We start from the raw sequence: 17,733 nt of genomic DNA on the forward strand, positions 1-17,733 counted from the left end.
GCAGGCAGCTCCCTCGTGGCAGGACATGGGGTCTGCATGTGGGCAAAAAGGCAGGGGGAAAACGTGCTGAGCGATGGGGCTGCCTGCACTGGGCCGGACAAAATGCCATTCCGTGCTGTCAGCAGATGTTTGTTTTTATTCTGGTTTGAACAGACTCAGAGGGAAACTGGCTGTTTTCCAGTTCTGTCCATCCTTAATTTCTTCTCGTTGGGTAGCGAATAGCTCAAGTTATTCGTGTCATTGCACAAGCGCTCGGCACTGTTTTGTTGACCAGCCATGGCAACCTCAGCACCAGCCCACACGGGAGCTCCTCCGGGGCACAGGCTGTGCTGGCTGAGCCCCCATCTCCATGGCCTCCTTGGGTCCCTGGGAGGAGCCTGCCACTGCCAGCCTCCAGTTCCTATTGTCAGTGTGCTGGAGAAAAAGCACCGATGTTCAGAGCTGTGGGTTTACAGCTGCCCAGGGCCCCATCCAAGCTGGCCTTGAGTGCCTCCAGGGATGGGGCACCCACAGCTCCTCTGGGCAGCTGTGCCACGGTCTCACCGACCTCTGAGTGAAGGATTTCCCCCTGAGGATCGCCCACCTCTGCTGGGCCCCACTGAGGGCAGACCAGAGTGGGTGCACCCGCAGCGCTGCTCCGCCTGCTGTAAATTTCCACGCTGCTGGGGGTGGAAGCAGAGCCTGTGACGTGTCTTCCAAACCAAAACAAAGCTGGCAAGGCTAATTTTAGGCCTGGGTTAGTATGGAAAGGATATCAAAGCTGACATAGAGCTTTTCCGTTCTCCTGATAATGAACGCATGTCCCAAGCCTGGCGTGTGGGGGAGGCTGAGAATGGATAGCTCACTCTCAGCAGCTGGGTTTACAATCAAGGAGTAAAACAGATGGGAAACGACACCACACGCGGGCACAGCTTTGCTCCAGGTTGTGCTGAACCAGCGCGTCTGTAGCTCCGTGCCCTGTGCCCTGGGATGGGGTGTGGGCAGTGCTGCTCTGCCAGCCTGCATGGGCGGGGAGCAGCGGGCAGGGCCAGCGCTGTGACTGACGGCCCCTCTCCCTCTTCTCGCCCCGCCGTGTCTGCTTTGTGTGCATGCAGGTTTTTGTGGCCAGTCCAAACAAAACACAGCCCATCATGGAGATCCTGTTGAAAAACCAACCCAAGCTCATCGAGTTTCTGAGCAATTTCCAGAAGGAGAGGACGGATGACGAGCAGTTCACCGACGAGAAGAACTACCTGATCAAGCAAATCCGAGACTTGAAGAAGCCGACGGCATGAAGCGTTCTGCTCGTTTTCCACTGTAGGCATTAATCTCATTCGTTAAGTTCCTCAGTGTCCCTTAAACACCACAATAGTGCTTGAGAAGGCACAGCAAGTGCCTCGGTTTTTTATTTGGTTTTTGTTCCTAGATGTCAAGAGTATAGGGGTTTTACATGAAAACTAAGAGAAGAAAACAAGCTAGAATAATATATTATTTTTAATCGAGACTATAATTATTTATGTCGCTTTAGAATCTGTCTGTGCTAGAAGCCGGTCTGCCAGATTTCCATTTGTGCTCGAGGAGGGCAGAGCTCTTTGCTTCTCTCTGTCAGCACGCCCTCTGCTGAGGAGCACATGAGGAGCTCCTCTGGGCCGATGCTTTCCCTCTGCACCCGTAGCTGTGACTTCGTTCTAGCGCTGCACACACACACACACACACACACACACACACACACGACTGTGAAAGAGTACGTTTGTCTCTGGAGTTAGCCACAGTTACACATTCTGTTTTTTAGGGAGATTTAAGAAGCAGCAACGGTCACCTTCTTTCCTTTGGTTTTGTGTCTTGTCTTTAAGCTTTCTTTAACCCCAGATCAGAGGTTTTCTGTTCAGTGTGCGCTGGGGAGATGACAGAGACACCTGGCCAGGCAGAGTCACGCATGGCAGGTGCCCGGTGCGAGGAAGATGAGAGCTCCTGTCTTGGTGAGACACGGCCTCAGTGCGAGCCACCAGGAGCTGCTCTCAAAGCCGACAGTGTTGGCTGGGTGCTCACATCAAGCTGAGGAGCTGTGGAGCAGACAAAACTGCTTCTTGCCTGGTGCTGTCTACCCCTGGTTGTTTGCGTGTGGATTCAGGTTCCGCAGCGGCAGGCCTTGTGCTGCTCACGTTTGAAGTTGAATAAGCTCTGTGATCCAGGCAGTGTTTCCCAGGTGTGTTGGGGCAGTGTGGGGCTCTTCTGTTTTTCAGTGGGAATGAAGGTGTTCTCTGGGGCTTTGTTGGGATGTGGAGAATGAGAGCAAGAAGTGGAAATGTCACGAGTTTTTCTTGCCAGCTGAAGTCCTGAGCTGTGTTTGTTGTGAGGCAGTTGTGCAGCCAAAGCTGGAGCTAATGCTTCGGATAGGAAGGTGAAACTGAATTGTGAAAATGGAGCAAGGCTTTTTCCTTCAAAAAACTGTTGTACGTTGGGGTGAACTATACTTTTTATTTATGTGCTTTAGAAAAGGGATGAAACTGAACAGATTGTGGAGCCATAGGTTTGTATTGTTTTTTTTTTCAGATGTCAGATATACACACAAAAAAATGTACATCTTAGTTGCCTGGAATTGAAAAAGAAAATATCTGCAAGCTATTAAAGGCATGATTACCAATTGAGCCATATCTCTGACTGCTTTTTTTTCTTCCCCCTTTTGCCCTTTGGGACAGCCAGGCTGCGTGGTGCCAAATTCTTCCTGTCCCTCTCCTGGGCTGTGGCCTGGCTGCAACACCACGAGAGGTGTTTGTGTGAGCAGAAAGTGCCGTCCTCTGCCCACTGTGATGGCAGCCGTCCAAGCACGGGAGCAGGGTCTGCAGGGAAGCCCATGCTTGTGGGAAGGAGAGAGGAAAAAGGGGTGGTCTTAGGCTGAAAGGACTTCTTGGGATCCTCACACTTTGTCATACAAGGAACTGTTCCTGAAGCAGGATAGAGCAGGCACCCGCCAATGTGAATTTTGCGGTAGGAGCGCAGCTGGGAGCCGCCAGCAGCGGCAGTTCACGGAGCTCTGCGTTTCAGGAGAGTCGTTTTGGTGCTCCTTGAGATCCAGGGGAAGCTGCCGTGTGCTACCACCTACTGTAAGAGAGCAGAACTGCACAACACAGCAGCAGCACGTCCTGTCCGGGTGGTGACACGCGTGCGGCCTGCGGGATTGGCACTACAGGAGCCCAAGGACGATCGGTGCAGGCTTTGACAGCATCTCCCTGCAGTTCCAATGCTGTGCAGCACGGAGTCAGCACCATGTGAGTGGCACGGTGACCACCTTCACTACAGTGACATGACCACCTGGATCTGTTAGATCAGTGAACAGTCTGCACCCCAGGCTCCAAGCGACGTCCCTTAGCAGATGTAGGCAATTAAAGCCAGACCTTCTATTTAAATACAGTAATACACTTCAGTACTTACTGCCAGAATCATTTATTAGCTGAAAACACCTTTTGCTGTGAGGCAAGCAATTAGCAGAGAACACCCGTCATTCTCAGACAAGAGGCCAAACTGTTAGCAGCACCTCCTACCTGCAACTGAAAGGGCTGCTCTCACATGAATGGAAGAGACCCAAAATGTGTACAGAAATCTCATAAGTGTATATAAAATACGTCAAAAGAAAAATGTATTTAAAATTCAGAAAGATATGAGAAACAGAACACCCTGAAGTTCATTTGCAGTGCCTCCCCTGGCCGTGCAGATGACATATGCACAGTCTGCGGGTCGAGAGAAACCCCCGGCCACGTTCTGCCTACTCTGCAGTTAACCTGGACAGCGTTCTCATCTGCAGAAGAAGCCAAGAGTCATCACTCTAACACAGGATGCTTACAAGAAGGGGAAGGAAAATATATGGCGAAGTAAAATATGGGATTTAAAACAGATTATAAAGACAGTCTTGCTTATGAAGCACCGATATCCAACTTTAACCTCAAATGGAAGTTACAAGCCATGAAACTTGTTGAGAGGAAGAAAATAGTTCATGAGGTGTGTGTGACATCCAGAACAGTAACATCCTCCCCAGGCCCAAGCTGGACGCTGTGTGACAGAGGAGGCACAGACCTCCTGCAGCTGTGGGCCTGCTGGTCCAGGATCTCAGCCCCTGTGCTCTGGACCACAAGACCTGGTGGCAGCTCAGTTAGAGAAGTGGCAGTTCAGATACTTCCTCGTGAGCTGCTGTGCAACTGCACTTTTTTGAGGTGTGATGCAAAAAGTGAATTTCACCATCCTTCCCTTGGTGACACACAGGGTCATATTTTCATCCTGGTCCTGGGAAAGGAAGCTGTGTGCACTCTGCTTAGCAGGACAGCAGTGGTGGTGCTCAGCCACGTGCCTGGTGAACTGCTGCTGCTGACTGCACACACCTCTCACCCAGCAGCCTAAGGCTGTCTTCAGTTTCACTGGACTGAGAGAAAGAGCGAACTGTCATGGTGGGAAGAGGATACAAGCATTCCCCAGTTCTGATAGGAAGTTATTTGATGGGCAGTAAGGAATCTCAGCTCTTTGCTGCAGTTCCGAGCATCAAGAACCTACCTTAAATTGTAGGACCAGACTGGGTGAGAACAGACTCCCTGCAATTAATGCTATGTTAACACTGCTTTGCGTGCTGCCCCATCACAGCTTTGCCATCCAAACCCTACAAGGAATGAAGAGAGTCTACAGCAGAATCCTAGGACACAGTTCTCCATCCAGGGTTTTAAGGAGGGCAACAAAGGTTAATTCAGATGGGATGCGCTTGAGGAAGCACAAAGAACACACTGCAGCAATGCAAGTACCACAGAAGGGAACAGCCGTGCTGCTATGGTAGTTGGAAGAAGTTATATTTGAGAGACAAACTTCACATCACTTATCCAGCAGCCATTTCTGTCCCAATGGCAGTGTCTCCATTATACAAGCGGACTGAGAAGCAAAGGCCACTTAGAGGAGCTGGGTTAGTTACAAGTGATGACTTCTCTACCCTTTTCTTGGAGATTCCTTCAAGTACTCTACTCAGACCATGGCCTATTTCTGCATTCTGCTAACCCAGAACTTAAAGAAATTCATTCCCTCAATCCCTACAGCAAGCAAAGACAGAACATTTTATTATTCCTCTGATCTACCAGCAAAAAATGTCACTTTTTGTTTTCACACACTAACAGTGATTTGCCACCCAATTACTTTCATAGAAAATACAAGCAGCATTTTTTCCCCAGGAATTTCTAGATTAAAAAGACCTTCAAGTAATTCTGTAAAACATTCAAAGCATCTTAAATAAACTTATTCTAAAAATCATTTTCCAAACAATAAATAAAATCCTTCGTTATTTGAAAGTGCAAACATGCTGCGTTATAAAAAGTAGAGAGCAGGACTGCAGAAGTGCTTAATTAATGATTGAGGAGTGACCGAGACACAGCTTCTTGTTCTGGTGCTGCTGGTCATCCATTGATTTTGTCTTCTGAACTCCATCTAGAGAAAAAACAGAACGTGAGATGTTAATACAAGAGTAAGCTTAGTCTAAGTACTCAAAACATACAGGCATGCTGGAGTAAAACTGGGTGGGGAGAGGCTGTGTTGTTTCCCACGAAGGCATCACGCAATAGTCACTGCAAGAGGAACACACTGCAGAAGAAGAGCAAATGAAAACAGGTTAGTGTTGAAAACGGAAGCGTGCTGTCCTAAAGAAAGCACTGCTAGGGAGATGAACCCCCTTAAAAAGGTGTCAAACAAAAGGACCACAGGGTGAATCTTTCTCCAGTTGAAACCCATTAGGACGCAGAGGGACAAACACACCCTGACATTATGCAGTGATTACTAAACACTGCCCTGAAGCCTTCCCTCTTCCTTTCTTCCCACGATCCATATGGAAATTGCTGCAAAGAGACTTCTGCACAGCTCTCTACCTGTCAGGAATTAGCTTGAGGTACGTAGCTATTCCTGTGCTACAGCAACGCCTACAGCCTTGTTTATGCTCCTAGCACAGTACTCAGAGCTTGGAGCATTTGTCAGCTCTGCCTTTTCTGCTTGAAGCACAGAAATTATTTATTTTTCCACACGGTTTTCACCTGAGGCTGAGAAACATTTTAAGGACTGCTGGCTGATAGGACCACAGCTGCCCCAGATGCAATGCCTCTTATCCTACTGTGTCAGCCCACAGTGCTGGAGGTGGATGTTGGTGGTATGGCAGTAGAGGATGAATTTCCCACTGATGTCCCACTACGTTTTTGTTGCTGTGTGACAGATGGCAGCAGAGGGGCACCCTGACAAAACGCATCTCACGTGGAAGATGAAGCAAAGGTGTGTCACTGAATTCCTCCCTGCAGAAATAACTGCACCCACTGCCATCAACTGATGCTCGCTGAACATTCGAGATGCAGCTCTGAGCGGGTGAAGTGATGTACACTGTCTTTTGGAACAGGAAAGGGGTGATCCTTCTGGATTTCCTGAACTCAGAAAACTGGTGCAGGTAGACAAGGATTCAGGGTCTTGTGTCCCAGTTGCCATCAGAGATAACAACAAGGAAGGGAAAAAAAACAATGTACGTATAGTGTTCACTGAAAAACACTGCTATAGGTTCTCCTTCATTTCCATGACTCAGAGTCTTAATTTCTTCTGAGAAGAATGGCACTCCAAGTCCCTTCATAAAACACAACATAAAACATGCTTACGTAGACTGAAATGATTTAAATACAGAACAGCATTTGTCAGTCTTAACAAAAGCATTACCAGATTTTGTAATGTATGCAAGTGCCAAGCATTTGTTAAAACAAGCTTATATTTTTCACTTACCAGTAGTTCATCTATTCACTAAGTTTAGAGAAGTGTTCACAGAAAAATGTAACTAAATGAAATCAATCCCCAGAGGAATTCAGGTTTGTTTAAAGCTCGATCTTACTTACAGATTTCAGTCATAAAACACATCAAAAACCACTTACTTTCCCTCGTCGTGGGGTCATGGAATTCAACGGCATTAGGGTGGCATGGATTTAGTTGCCACTGGTAAAAGAAGACAAGAAAGTTTATTTATTCCAGAAGAAAAGAAAGTTTATTTATTCCAGAAGACAGAAGAAAGAGCAAAGGGAGACAGAAGTACCCTTCAGTCACTCACTGTGAGCTGGGAAAAGAGGGGCTCCCCCTCAGACACACACTTACTTTGAGGATAAAAAGCTCTTGAGGCTCGTGTGGCCTTTCATTCCCCTGAGAAGCGGAAACGAGCCTGCCCAGACTAAGTACTGCCCAGTAGTGCAGTTTGGGATGGTGAGCACCCTGAGCACAGGTGCACTTGACCACCTTCAAAACCCACTGCAGCTCTTTGGGGAGCTGCCCAAGGCGCCTATGAAAGCACCCAAGCCAGCTGCCATGCTGGAGCACCTTGAGGGTGAACTGCCATGGCAACAGGCAGCCACAATCTGCAAGGAAACGACGTCCCAGGAAACCTCCACAGCACATATTTTAGACACTTACAGTAAATTTGCTTACACCCTCCAGTTCACCAAACTTCATATACGATATGTCTGCTTTCTTTTTCCCAGCATCAACATCCCCTGCGTAGATTTGCTTGATACCGGCCCCTTTGATCAAAGGCACACATTCATCACAAGGACATTTTGTCACAAATATCATGCTTCTCTCGTCTGGCTTTATTTCTCGGCACCTGCAAGCAGTCAGAAAACAGAACTTCAGAATTTACACCTTGATAAGTTTTGAACGGTGGCAACAGGAAGAAGCTGTGAGCGTGCTGCCTAGTGCCTGCTCCTCAAATCAGGAGCATACAGCACCATCTGGTTTGCTTTTGCTACCTGGGAATGAAGTGCCCCTCCGACCTTTCCACACACATCACAGATAGTGTCAGCAGCCTCAACACTTGCCCTGCTCCCATATTTCAGATGGTAGCTCGGTCCAGGCAAGAGGCAGTGGCTTATATTTGAAAGATGGCAGCCACGCACTGCAGTGAATATCCTTCCAAAACGAAGCTCACTTAGATTCAGTCTGAAGGAATGCCACAGCTGTGTCTGTGCACAGCCACGTTCTGCCCCGTAAGCATAAATCACACTGTGACTGCAATCCACACTGCGATCCGTGTTTCGTCACAGTGACATCATGCTTCTGTCATGAAGCTGTTCCTGAACTGTCTCAAATCTCTTCCTTAGTTACTGGTGGTAAAAATAAACTCATTACCTGAATGTCAAGGCGTTCTGCTCGGCATGTATGATGTATCTGAACTTCCTGATTTCCCGATCTTTTTGTTTATCATCCATGTGTGGAAAATCAGCATATTCGGATCCGACAGGAAAGGCATTGTAACCGCAGCCTACAAAATACATTGCTCCTGTTCCATCACAGCTCCTCTGCAACAGTAAGCAAATTATGGTATTTGGAGATGTTAAAGCTGAGTACTAAGGCAAAGCGTTGTGCAGTGTATGCTTTCACATTTCGTTTAGTATGCAAGCACTGTAAGTTCACATCAAGTTACAGCAGCTGAAGGAGAACTCGGCTCCTGCCAACTGCTGCAGCTCTGCACAGAGCTGTTCTAACAACCAAGAGCAGCAGGCTGCAGCTTCATAAGGCTTCCTTGACCAGTAGCACACATAATCAAAGACACAAAAAATCAAATCTGTGTTTTTAGATGAGAAAAAGCGCAGTAACAACGTTTACAGAAAAATATCACTTTGATCCTTGCAACAAATATCCCCAAGAGGCTGTCAGGCTGCAACTGCCTGAGGCTGCTCCAAGAGTAAAGCTGCAAACAGGAACCACGGACAGTATGCAGCTGTGAAAAACTGCATAGCTGGGACACCTGGGATAGTGACAGCTAGGGAAGCAAGCACACTGAGAAGTGAGGCAGAGACACCGTGGCAGTTACTGAACTGATTTATATTTCCCCTTCATCTGGAGAGCGTGAGCAGTGAAAAAGACTTTAACTTAGGTACCAACCAGTGAGAAGTACAGGGCTTTCTGCAGCACTGTACAAGTCTACACATGGGTTCAAAGTAAATGTTTAGCCATTATTCAAAGTAAAAGAAACACAAGAACAAAGCAGACACAAGTGTCTGAATTGTGAGGGTAGGCAGGCAACTTTTAAAATACTTACTGATTTTTCTTCTGCCCAAATAATAGCTCCAACTCCTGTTTTATGATCCTCTAAAAGACATAAATTTCAGAGGTAATAAGAAATATTCTAAGTTATGCATGCTAATATATTACATCCTAGAGTAAGGTTGTTCTGTGGACAGGAGAAAGGAATGCAGGAAGACCAAGAGCTTCAAATTCAAGAGAGTCTACTGGAAATGCTGGGGGTGCTTCAGCAGCAAGGCCAGCCACTCCAAGACTTTGCCAGGTACGTTTTTTGACCGATGCTGAGAAACAATATGTATACAAGAACACATGTGCCAAGAATACATGATGACCCGAGGTGGCAAACCAATAAGACCTCATATTTATTACTTAATCACACGAGATCCATTCCCATCCTGCTGCTCACTCACTCACCTGTCCGGTAGGCGAGCAGCCTGGCTTGCACCATACAGTGCCTCGCAATGTCTTGGGGCAAACCCTGATGGTACGTTCCATTTGCTGCCTGTGCTTCACTGCTGTAAAATCCAAAGCAACTGAAGACGGGGACGCTGGCAGCCACCGTGGCCAAAACCAAGACCAGATCCTTCATATTCTGCCTTAGATTGCTGAAGTATGGATTTTCACAGAGGTTCTCCAGTCCTATTGTCATCAATATTTGCTTGTGCATCTCCTCATTTGAAATCAGGAATAAACTTTCATACTCTTTTATTCTTTCTTGCCTACACGCGGTATAAAAGTCAGTATTAAAGTCAGGCTGAGATTTTGCTATTTTCTGAATAAAATCAAGCTTGGCGGAGGTTTCTTCAATAAACTGCACCATATAGCACACCAGGGGCTGAAGCAACACACACACTCGAGCACGACTGTTTGACTTCAGCCTTTCTACTGCTTTGGCATCGAGCTTCGCATCACCGGTCATCGCAGGATTGGACGCCTCATTCTGCAAGCTGATCTCAGGATCTGCTGGCCAGTAAGAAATCCTGTTCACCCCAGCTGGAAGAGAAGACAATGCACCAAAAGAAGCCACTTAAGTACAGTGTGACACAACCCTCAAAGTCAATATTTTACCACCTAATCCTGTTTTTACTCCTTTAGGGCCCCGGGTGCTGCTTGAGGTATGTCTGGGCAATAAGAATGCCAGCAGATGCCACTATCAAGAGCTTACCTGATTTGATAATCAGATCATAAGCAAAAATGGGAGTTTCTTCAGTTCTAACATCTTCGTGGCAGCATAATTTTTCATCTTACCTATAACAGATATACTGCCAACACACAAAAAACGCTAATGGGAACTGCTGCTGAGATTCAAATCTAAAACTTACAGCAGGACTGTACCAGGAGATCCTGTAGCAGGAAGCAAATAATCTGTCTTGCCTTCATCTCACTTGGAAAAAGGAAGCCTCAAGTACTCCCTTGTGATTTCTGCACAACCTTTTCTCTGTGCCACTAATACGCAATGAGAGGACAAGTTAAAAATATCCTAGTCATCAGGCTAAGCGTGCTGTGGGAGAGTGCAATGGGTATGGCAGGATCTCAGCGCTGCATCCCACACAAGAGGCCAGCACCACAAATCATAGTTGCTGCACAAAGAAATACGGTTTTATCTGCAAGCCCCAGTATCTTGATCATGTGATTCAGGGAATGCACATTCAATTAATAGTGCAGGCTTCCATAAGCTGCCAATCAGCACCCACAGCTGGGCTGATCACAGAGAAAACTGGTGTTCTGATACCACCGATGGCAAGTGTAACATTTATTCCCACTGCACTATAGTCAGCACTTACCATTTACAATCATTTTTAAGCAAGTTGAACATGGTTTTCTGGAAAAGTAAAGATCACAGTTTTTAAGTCTTGATCCATGTTTAATGAGGGCAATCTGACCAGCATGCAGGTCTGTACTGGAGCAATGAAGACCAATAATTGTCATGTTTTTCACCACGACCAGACCGCTCTTCTTTACCTACAGAAAATAATGCATGATTATTAGCATCACATCCATAGAGGATTCATTTATAGCAATGAATTGTTTCTAACTAAGCTTCATAGGAAAAAGCCTGCAAGTCTAGACGAGCTCTTACATCTGGATTCCCACGTGTTGCGAGGAAACTGAGTACTGGCAAGTTTGATGAAGCTGGCCAAACAGATCTCATTATGCAATCTAGCTGTAACCCAAACGCTTGTCTGTAGATTATTCAGTTTCTTTGTGGTTACAGAAATAGAGCTGTACCAAAGCCCCACATGTAACCCATGTCCCTTTCCTACCTGAATCTCTACATTTCAGTCTACATTTGAAGTCTCTACAGCGTTCACCTGCCTCGCTTTCACAAACACAGCAATCATTCTGGGACGTGTGTACTACACTCTGAAAACTACCTGTCACTCAGACTATTATCTTATCTTTTCTTGTCCTGGTTGATATACGTGTGATGCACATGGGCCTGCTGTGCACAAAGAAGTAATCATTTTAAAGAGGACTCTGACTACAGATGGAGAGTCCCTGTTCCAGGACACTCTGCAAACACCCCCGTGCTTAGCCATGTAACTGGCAGCTATACAGACATTAATGCTGTCATTTTAAGGTTTTTCATCAGTCAAGCTGAACTTAATGATATAACCAGTGGATACTAAGAAATGCACAGTACATCCCATGTCTCCGTAGCTATGCTTTTCAAAATATCCACCAGCATTTTTTACTGTTTGCTTCATCTGCTGGGGTCACACCTTGCCTTTCAAGTTTTTCTCAGCAATAGCAGGTTGTCGAACTGTTCTGCTGCTTTTCTCTCACCACCACATTTTCCTCTAAGTAATACTAAAAAGAAAACCCTGTCAGTTTTTTCTTTTTTTCTGCAGACTGTCTATCCTGTACAGAGCAGTTAGGTTACACAGCTGTTAGCATCTGTTCAGAAACACCAATTAACAGTCAGCTCTGACATTTTACCTGTGATTTCTTCTGTTGTTCGGTGGAAGGAAAGAGCTCCATCCAGAGACTGAACAAAGTAAAAAGATTGACCTTAGAAAGCCTTGGTATTTGCCCTGCCATTAGAAGAAGAAAGACACAGTTATTGAAGGGTATTTATAAAGCAAAATGACATAGTTTTAACAACTATCTTAGTCATGGAGATGCTGAAGATGCCAACAACCCTTCCAAGGTGCCACACCAGAGTCTACGTTTCTTCCTAGGTTAGGGGATACATTTGCCAGGAAGAACACAACTAGAGCTAGAGGCAAGGTCACAGAACCACAGAATGGCTTGGGTTGGAAGGGACCCCAAGGATCACCAAGTTCCAGCTCCCCTGCCACAGGAAAGTAGGTCAACCCAGCATGTTTGCAGCGAGTTACTCAGAGGTGGAGAGCAAGAACCACAGAACAGATCCCACATAACTTAAGCTCATGTTGTCAAATGCTTCACAGATGCTTACAGATACGTGAGACATATCTCGTGTCTCAGCTTCAGGCTCACCACATGGAGAGCTATCCCAGAACGTGCTATGGTCTTACACTGACACCCTCTGCATGGGAAGACGTGCCACGGTGCAGCCTTTGAGTCACACTCATTATGGAGAAACCCATTTCTGTATTTGTACAGACTTCTTAAATTCTGCTTAGGTTTTAACAAAAAATAAACCTGTCACCGTGACTGAGTAACCAAAGAGGTGGCAAAGAATCACCACCAACCATCTTGTGCCCCTTTGAGTCTCATCTACTCAAAATCTGCAGTGTTCCACGAGGCCCAGCACTAAGCATTACCAAGTGTCCCACAGCTGAAGAAGGAGAAAGGACTGCACTGCTCACTAATGCGTATGCCATTCCAGATGTAAAGCAGTTGTGCCTCACACACTCGCTGGTAAGAGAGAAGTTTAGGCTAATGATAGAGATGTAAACCCAAACATTCAGGACAGCAGTTAAACACATGCAAATCATGAGTGGAATACCATTTTCAGCTTGTATTTTTGCAGCATCTTTCATACAGAAGGAAGAACAAAATTAGGGATTTTGGAAAGCAGCTACAGTCCTCTTAGCAGTACCACCTGATCCCACAGTTCCTGGACTGCACAGCTAGGGCCACCCCTTCACCATGCACAAATACTGTGAGGGGCCCATGGTGAGCTCAACAGACATGCTTGCTAGCAACGTGCACCACAAGTAGCCCACGTGAAAATCTGTCTTCGCTTGTACTAAAAACAAACACCCAAAGTAATTCTGAGAGCCATATTTAAAGAAGCAGATTTTATTCTCTTAAATGGACGCTGCACCCTCAGCAAATGATACCGAGAGGAAGCGTTGATCTGGCTGGGGGAAGGAAGGCCCCACAGAAGAATCAGGACAGGTTGGATCAATGGGCAGAAGCCAATTGTATGAGCTCCAATAAGACCAAGTACTCTTTGGTCACAACAGCCCTGTGCACTGCCACAGGCCTGGGGCAGAGCGGCTGTGAAGCTGCACAGAGGAAAAGTATCAGAAGGTGTTAGCTGACAGCTGGCTGAACGTGAGCCAGCAGAGTGCACAAGTGGTCAAGAAGGTCAATGGCATCCCAGCTTGTATCAGCAATATTGCAGCCAGCAGGAGCAGGGAAGGTAACTGCCCCTCTGTACTCAGCCCTGCTGAGGCCACATCTTGAGTGCCGTGTTCAGTTTTGGACCTGTCACTACGAAAAAGACATTGAGGCTCTGGAGTGTGTACAAAGAAGGGCAGTGAAGCTGTGAAGGGTCTGCAGCACGAGTGTTATGAGGAGTGGCTGAGGGAACTGGGATTGTTCAGTCTGGAGAAGAGAAGGCTCAGGGGAGACCTTACTGCTCTCTACAACTGCTTGATGAGAAGTTGTGGTGAGCTGGGGGTTGGCCTCACCTCCCAGGTACCAGCAATACAACTAGAGGTAACAGCCTCAAGTTGCACCAGAGGAGGTTCAAGTTGAATATCAGTAAGAATTTCTTCTCCAAAAGAGCAGTGAGGCACCAGCACAGGCTGCCCAGGGATGGGGAAGAGTCACTGCCCCTGGAGATGCTCAAGAACCTTGTGGATGTGGCATTGAGGGACATGCGTTAGTGGGCACGGTGGGGACGGGCTGACAGCTGGACCCGATGATCTCAGTGGTCTTTTCCAACTTAAACAACTGTATGACATTCAAGTTCATCCTGAGCCTGGCCACTCACTCACATGCACAGCTCCCAAATGGGAAGCTAAAAAAACAAAAAAAATTATTTCACCTCACGTCTACCATCATAACTGCTAAAATAGACTGCAATTTATCCTACAGAGTAGACTCCAAATAGAATATACCAGAAACAAGTTTGACCTATTGGTTTATTGCACGTAATCTGGGTGCAACATGTTGAACACGTGAAAAACAAACTGAAAAAGGTACAGGCTCGGCTTCCTGTTGTAAGTAGATACAGATTTATCATTAGAAGCAGGAGGACATTATGATGAAAAAGGAAAGAAGGAAGGCCACAGTTAGCATTTCCATGTATCTGCAGCTTTATTCATTTGCTTTTTTCTAATGAGAGCAAAGCCAGGCATGCTCTTTTCCAACACATCAAAGCCTCCATTTCCCTGTTAACATAGAGCACCCTCAAACAGAAGACACGATTTTCCTCCTGCAGGTCAAGGACCTCACTGCAGAGAGACACAGTGTGTTCATGGAATGCCAGCTGTGAAGGGCAGTGCTGAAGGCCTTGCTGTGGGGCACGGCCATGAGTTGTGGCTCAGTATATAACTATGCCTGATCTGCAGTGTGTGAATCCCTAGTTCGAAGTTTGAATGTCTCGTAAGACCATATCATACAGGAACTAGCACTGCTTTGAATGCTGTTAACGAAGAGATCACTGACATCCTTATGACCTTCTAACACCTGGAAAGGGAAGTCAGAAGATATTTGCAGAGTGCAACACTCTCTTAATTGACAGTGGGACTCTCATAGAGACAGTAGGACATAGTCTCCACTGCCTGCCAGGAGAGCCAGTAGCCCTCAGCCCAAAAATGTACATGAATCATAGAACCATTAAGGCTGGAAAAGACCACTACAATCATCTAGTCCAACTGTCAGCCCATTATCACCATACCCACTCCCCGCATCACTCAGGGACAGTGACTCCACCACCTCCCTGGGCAGCCTGTGCCAATCTCACTGTTCCTTCTGAGAATAAATGGCCACTAACACCCAACCTGAACCTGCCCAGGCACTGCTTAAGGCCATTCCCTCTCACCCTACACCTGTTACTTGGGAAAAGAAGCCGACCTCCACCTTTCAGATCGTAGAGAATGGTAAGATCTCCCCCTGAGCCTCCTCTTCGTCAGGCTAAACAATCATAGAAGAGCTTAGTTGGGAATGGACCCTAAAAATCATTAAGTTCCAATTCCCTGCCACGGACAGTGCCACCCAGCAGCTCAGGCCCCATCCAACCTGGCCTTGAGTGCCTTCAGGGATGGAGCACCCACAGCTCCTCTGGGCAGCTGTGCCACGGCCTCACTGCCCTCAGTGAAAAGAATTTTTTCCTAATATCTGACCTAAATCTCTCCTCTTTTAGTTTAAAGCTATTCCCTCTTGTCCTGTTACCATCAGACCACGTAGAAAGTCACTCCCTCTCCTGCTTATAAGCTCTCTTCAAGTAGTGGATGGCAGCTAAGAGGTCTCTCTAGAGCTTTCGCTTTCCAAGCTGAACAAACCCGACTCCTTCAACCTTTCTCAAAGGACAGGTGCTCCAGACCTCTGAGCATTTCTGTGGCCCTCCTCTGGACCAGCTTCAACATCTTCACATCCCTCCTGAGCTGGGAGCCCTATGTCTGGATGCAGTACTGCAAATGGGGCCTCATGAGGGCAGAGCAGAGGGGGACAGTCCCCTCCGCTTCCCTCCTGTCACCCCTCTGTTGATGCAGCCCAGGATACTGGTGGCCTTCTGGGCTGCAAGGGCACACTGCTGGCTCACATCCAGCATTGTCTATGTCACTGATGAAGATGTTAAAGAGCACCGGTCCCAAAACGGACCCGTGTGGGACACCACTCACGACCGGCCCGCACCCGGACACGGGGCCCCTGACAACAACCTTCCGCCTACGCTCATCTTCACTCTTCATCACTCTTTCACAACCCAGCCAAACAACCGCAGTCCCTCTAGCGACGTGCAGGACCTGCCCAGATCCCGCTCCCTCAGCTCTCGTCCCGCCCGCAGGCCGCACACTAAGTCCAGCCGCGAGCCCTTCCCGGGTCCCACCCCGCCCCGGCGCGGCGGTGTGCGGACGCGTGGCGGCGCTCACCGGCCATGCTGTCGGTCTGCGTGCTCGCTGCGCTCACCCCCGGCCCCCTCTCCGCCGCCGCCGCCTCCCCCTCCTCGTCCGCACCGTGCATCGGTGCCGGTGGCCGCCGCTCGCCCCGCCCCCATGGCTCCGCCCCTCAAGGCGGCCGAGAGGCGCGGGCGTCCCCATGGCAACCGCTGATGAGTGGCGGGCGCCTCGGCCAATGGGAAGCGGGGATGGGGACGGGCGGCTGGGGGGAGCCGGGAGAGGGAAGTTTAGGGTGTGGAATTGTAGACTCGTTTGAGCTGAAGGGTCGCCTCAAGGCCGTCTGGTCCAATACAGGGACACCTACAGCTCCATCAGGTCAGAGCCCCGTCCAGCCTGAGCTTGGGTGTCTGCAGGAATGGGGCTTCTGCCACATCTCTGGGGAACCTGTGACAGTGCCTCAGCACTCTTAGTGCAAACGACTCCTTCCTTACAACCAGTCTAAATCTCCCCTGTTCTAGTTTGAAACCATGTCCCTTGTCCAACCGCAGCAGACCCTGCTCAAGAGTCCCCTTCCATCTTCCAGCCCCCTGTAGGCACTGAAAGACTGCTCTCAGGTCTAACCCTAGACCTAACCCTAACTCAACCCTAACCCTAACAACCCTAACCCTAACCCAACCCTAACCCTAGCAACCCTAACCCGAACCCTAACCCTAGCCCTACCCCTAATCCTAACAACCCTAACCCAAGCGTTACCCTAACCCTAACACTAAAAACCCTAACCCCAACCCTAACAACCCTAACCCTAACCTTGACCCTAACCCTAATAACCCCGACCCTAACCCAGTCCTAACCGTAACAACCCTAACCCTAAACAAATCCTAACCATAACCCTAACCCAACCCTAACCCTAACCCGGAGCCTTCTCCAGGCTGCACAGCCCCAGCTCTCTCAGCCTGTCCTCACAGAGAGGTGTTCCGTCCCTGGGATCATTTTTGATGCTGATGATGAGCACCTGTGTTGACATGCTCATCATGACAGCTCCATGTCTCTCCTGTGCTGAGGACTCCACATCTGGACGCAGAACTCCAAGCGAGGCCTCACAGTGCAGAGCAGAGGGGCAGGATCAGAGCTTGTTACTTGGGCTGTCCATAGAAAGAGAATGGTTGGAAGAGAAAAAGGGTTTTGTGTGTTTAAAGCACTGTTGTGTTGAGCTGAGTGAATGGTTGAGAGCATACACACTATCAAATACCAGGACTGGGCTGCTGAAAGAATATGCTTCTACAGGGTTTGACTGCCTCTGTTCATGGGCCAACAGGTCAACAGAAAAAAAAAACAGACTCCACATTTACTGTCTTTTCTTTTATGGGGAGAATGAGTTGTAATTAACTGGATAATTCTCATGGATTCCGAAAGAGGCAATGTGATAACTTCGAGATTTGGTAACATACTGCAAGGGAGTCACTTCATTCCACAA

General features: G+C 47.8%; 2 protein-coding genes across 5 annotated transcripts in view; one reads left to right on the forward strand and one right to left on the reverse strand.

Annotated features, from left to right (window-relative positions):
- The window catches only part of CAB39L (calcium binding protein 39 like), a 46,231-nt gene extending 44,528 nt beyond the window's left edge, over positions 1 to 1,703 (forward strand). For all 4 annotated transcript variants that reach the window (XM_065743947.1, XM_065743948.1, XM_065743946.1 and 1 more), the window contains one exon: positions 1,095 to 1,703. In XM_065743947.1, coding sequence (XP_065600019.1) covers positions 1,095 to 1,274 — 180 coding nt within the window. In that variant the 3' untranslated portion in view covers positions 1,275 to 1,703. The remainder of the gene's footprint in view (positions 1 to 1,094) is intronic.
- Positions 1,704 to 4,101: 2,398 nt separating this feature from the next.
- Positions 4,102 to 16,383, reverse strand: CDADC1 (cytidine and dCMP deaminase domain containing 1). The gene is made up of 9 exons (XM_065743896.1): positions 16,293 to 16,383; positions 11,980 to 12,074; positions 10,824 to 11,001; positions 9,454 to 10,032; positions 9,056 to 9,105; positions 8,143 to 8,312; positions 7,429 to 7,618; positions 6,900 to 6,960; positions 4,102 to 5,433 (listed from the first exon to the last, which is right to left on the reverse strand). The coding sequence occupies exons 1-9, from the start codon at positions 16,381 to 16,383 to the stop codon at positions 5,348 to 5,350; spliced, it is 1,500 nt and encodes a 499-aa protein (XP_065599968.1). The 3' UTR covers positions 4,102 to 5,347.
- Positions 16,384 to 17,733: the final 1,350 nt, after the last annotated feature.

Source organism: Cyrtonyx montezumae, unplaced genomic scaffold (genome assembly GCF_038088225.1).
Source record: "Cyrtonyx montezumae isolate F1298 unplaced genomic scaffold, pur_monq_1.0 scaffold_3, whole genome shotgun sequence".
NCBI lineage: Eukaryota > Metazoa > Chordata > Aves > Galliformes > Odontophoridae > Cyrtonyx > Cyrtonyx montezumae.

Bases quoted from the DNA above. Each gene is read 5' to 3' on its own strand.
- CDADC1 (XM_065743896.1), bottom strand. From the start codon at position 16,383: ATGCACGGTGCGGACGAGGAGGGGGAGGCGGCGGCGGCGGAGAGGGGG. The intron at 8,313-9,055 runs GTAAGTATTTTA...TTACTGTTGCAG, and splicing joins TTTGGGCAGAAGAAAAATCA to AGGAGCTGTGATGGAACAGG. The intron at 7,619-8,142 runs GTAATGAGTTTA...GACTGCTTGCAG, and splicing joins CAGAACGCCTTGACATTCAG to GTGCCGAGAAATAAAGCCAG.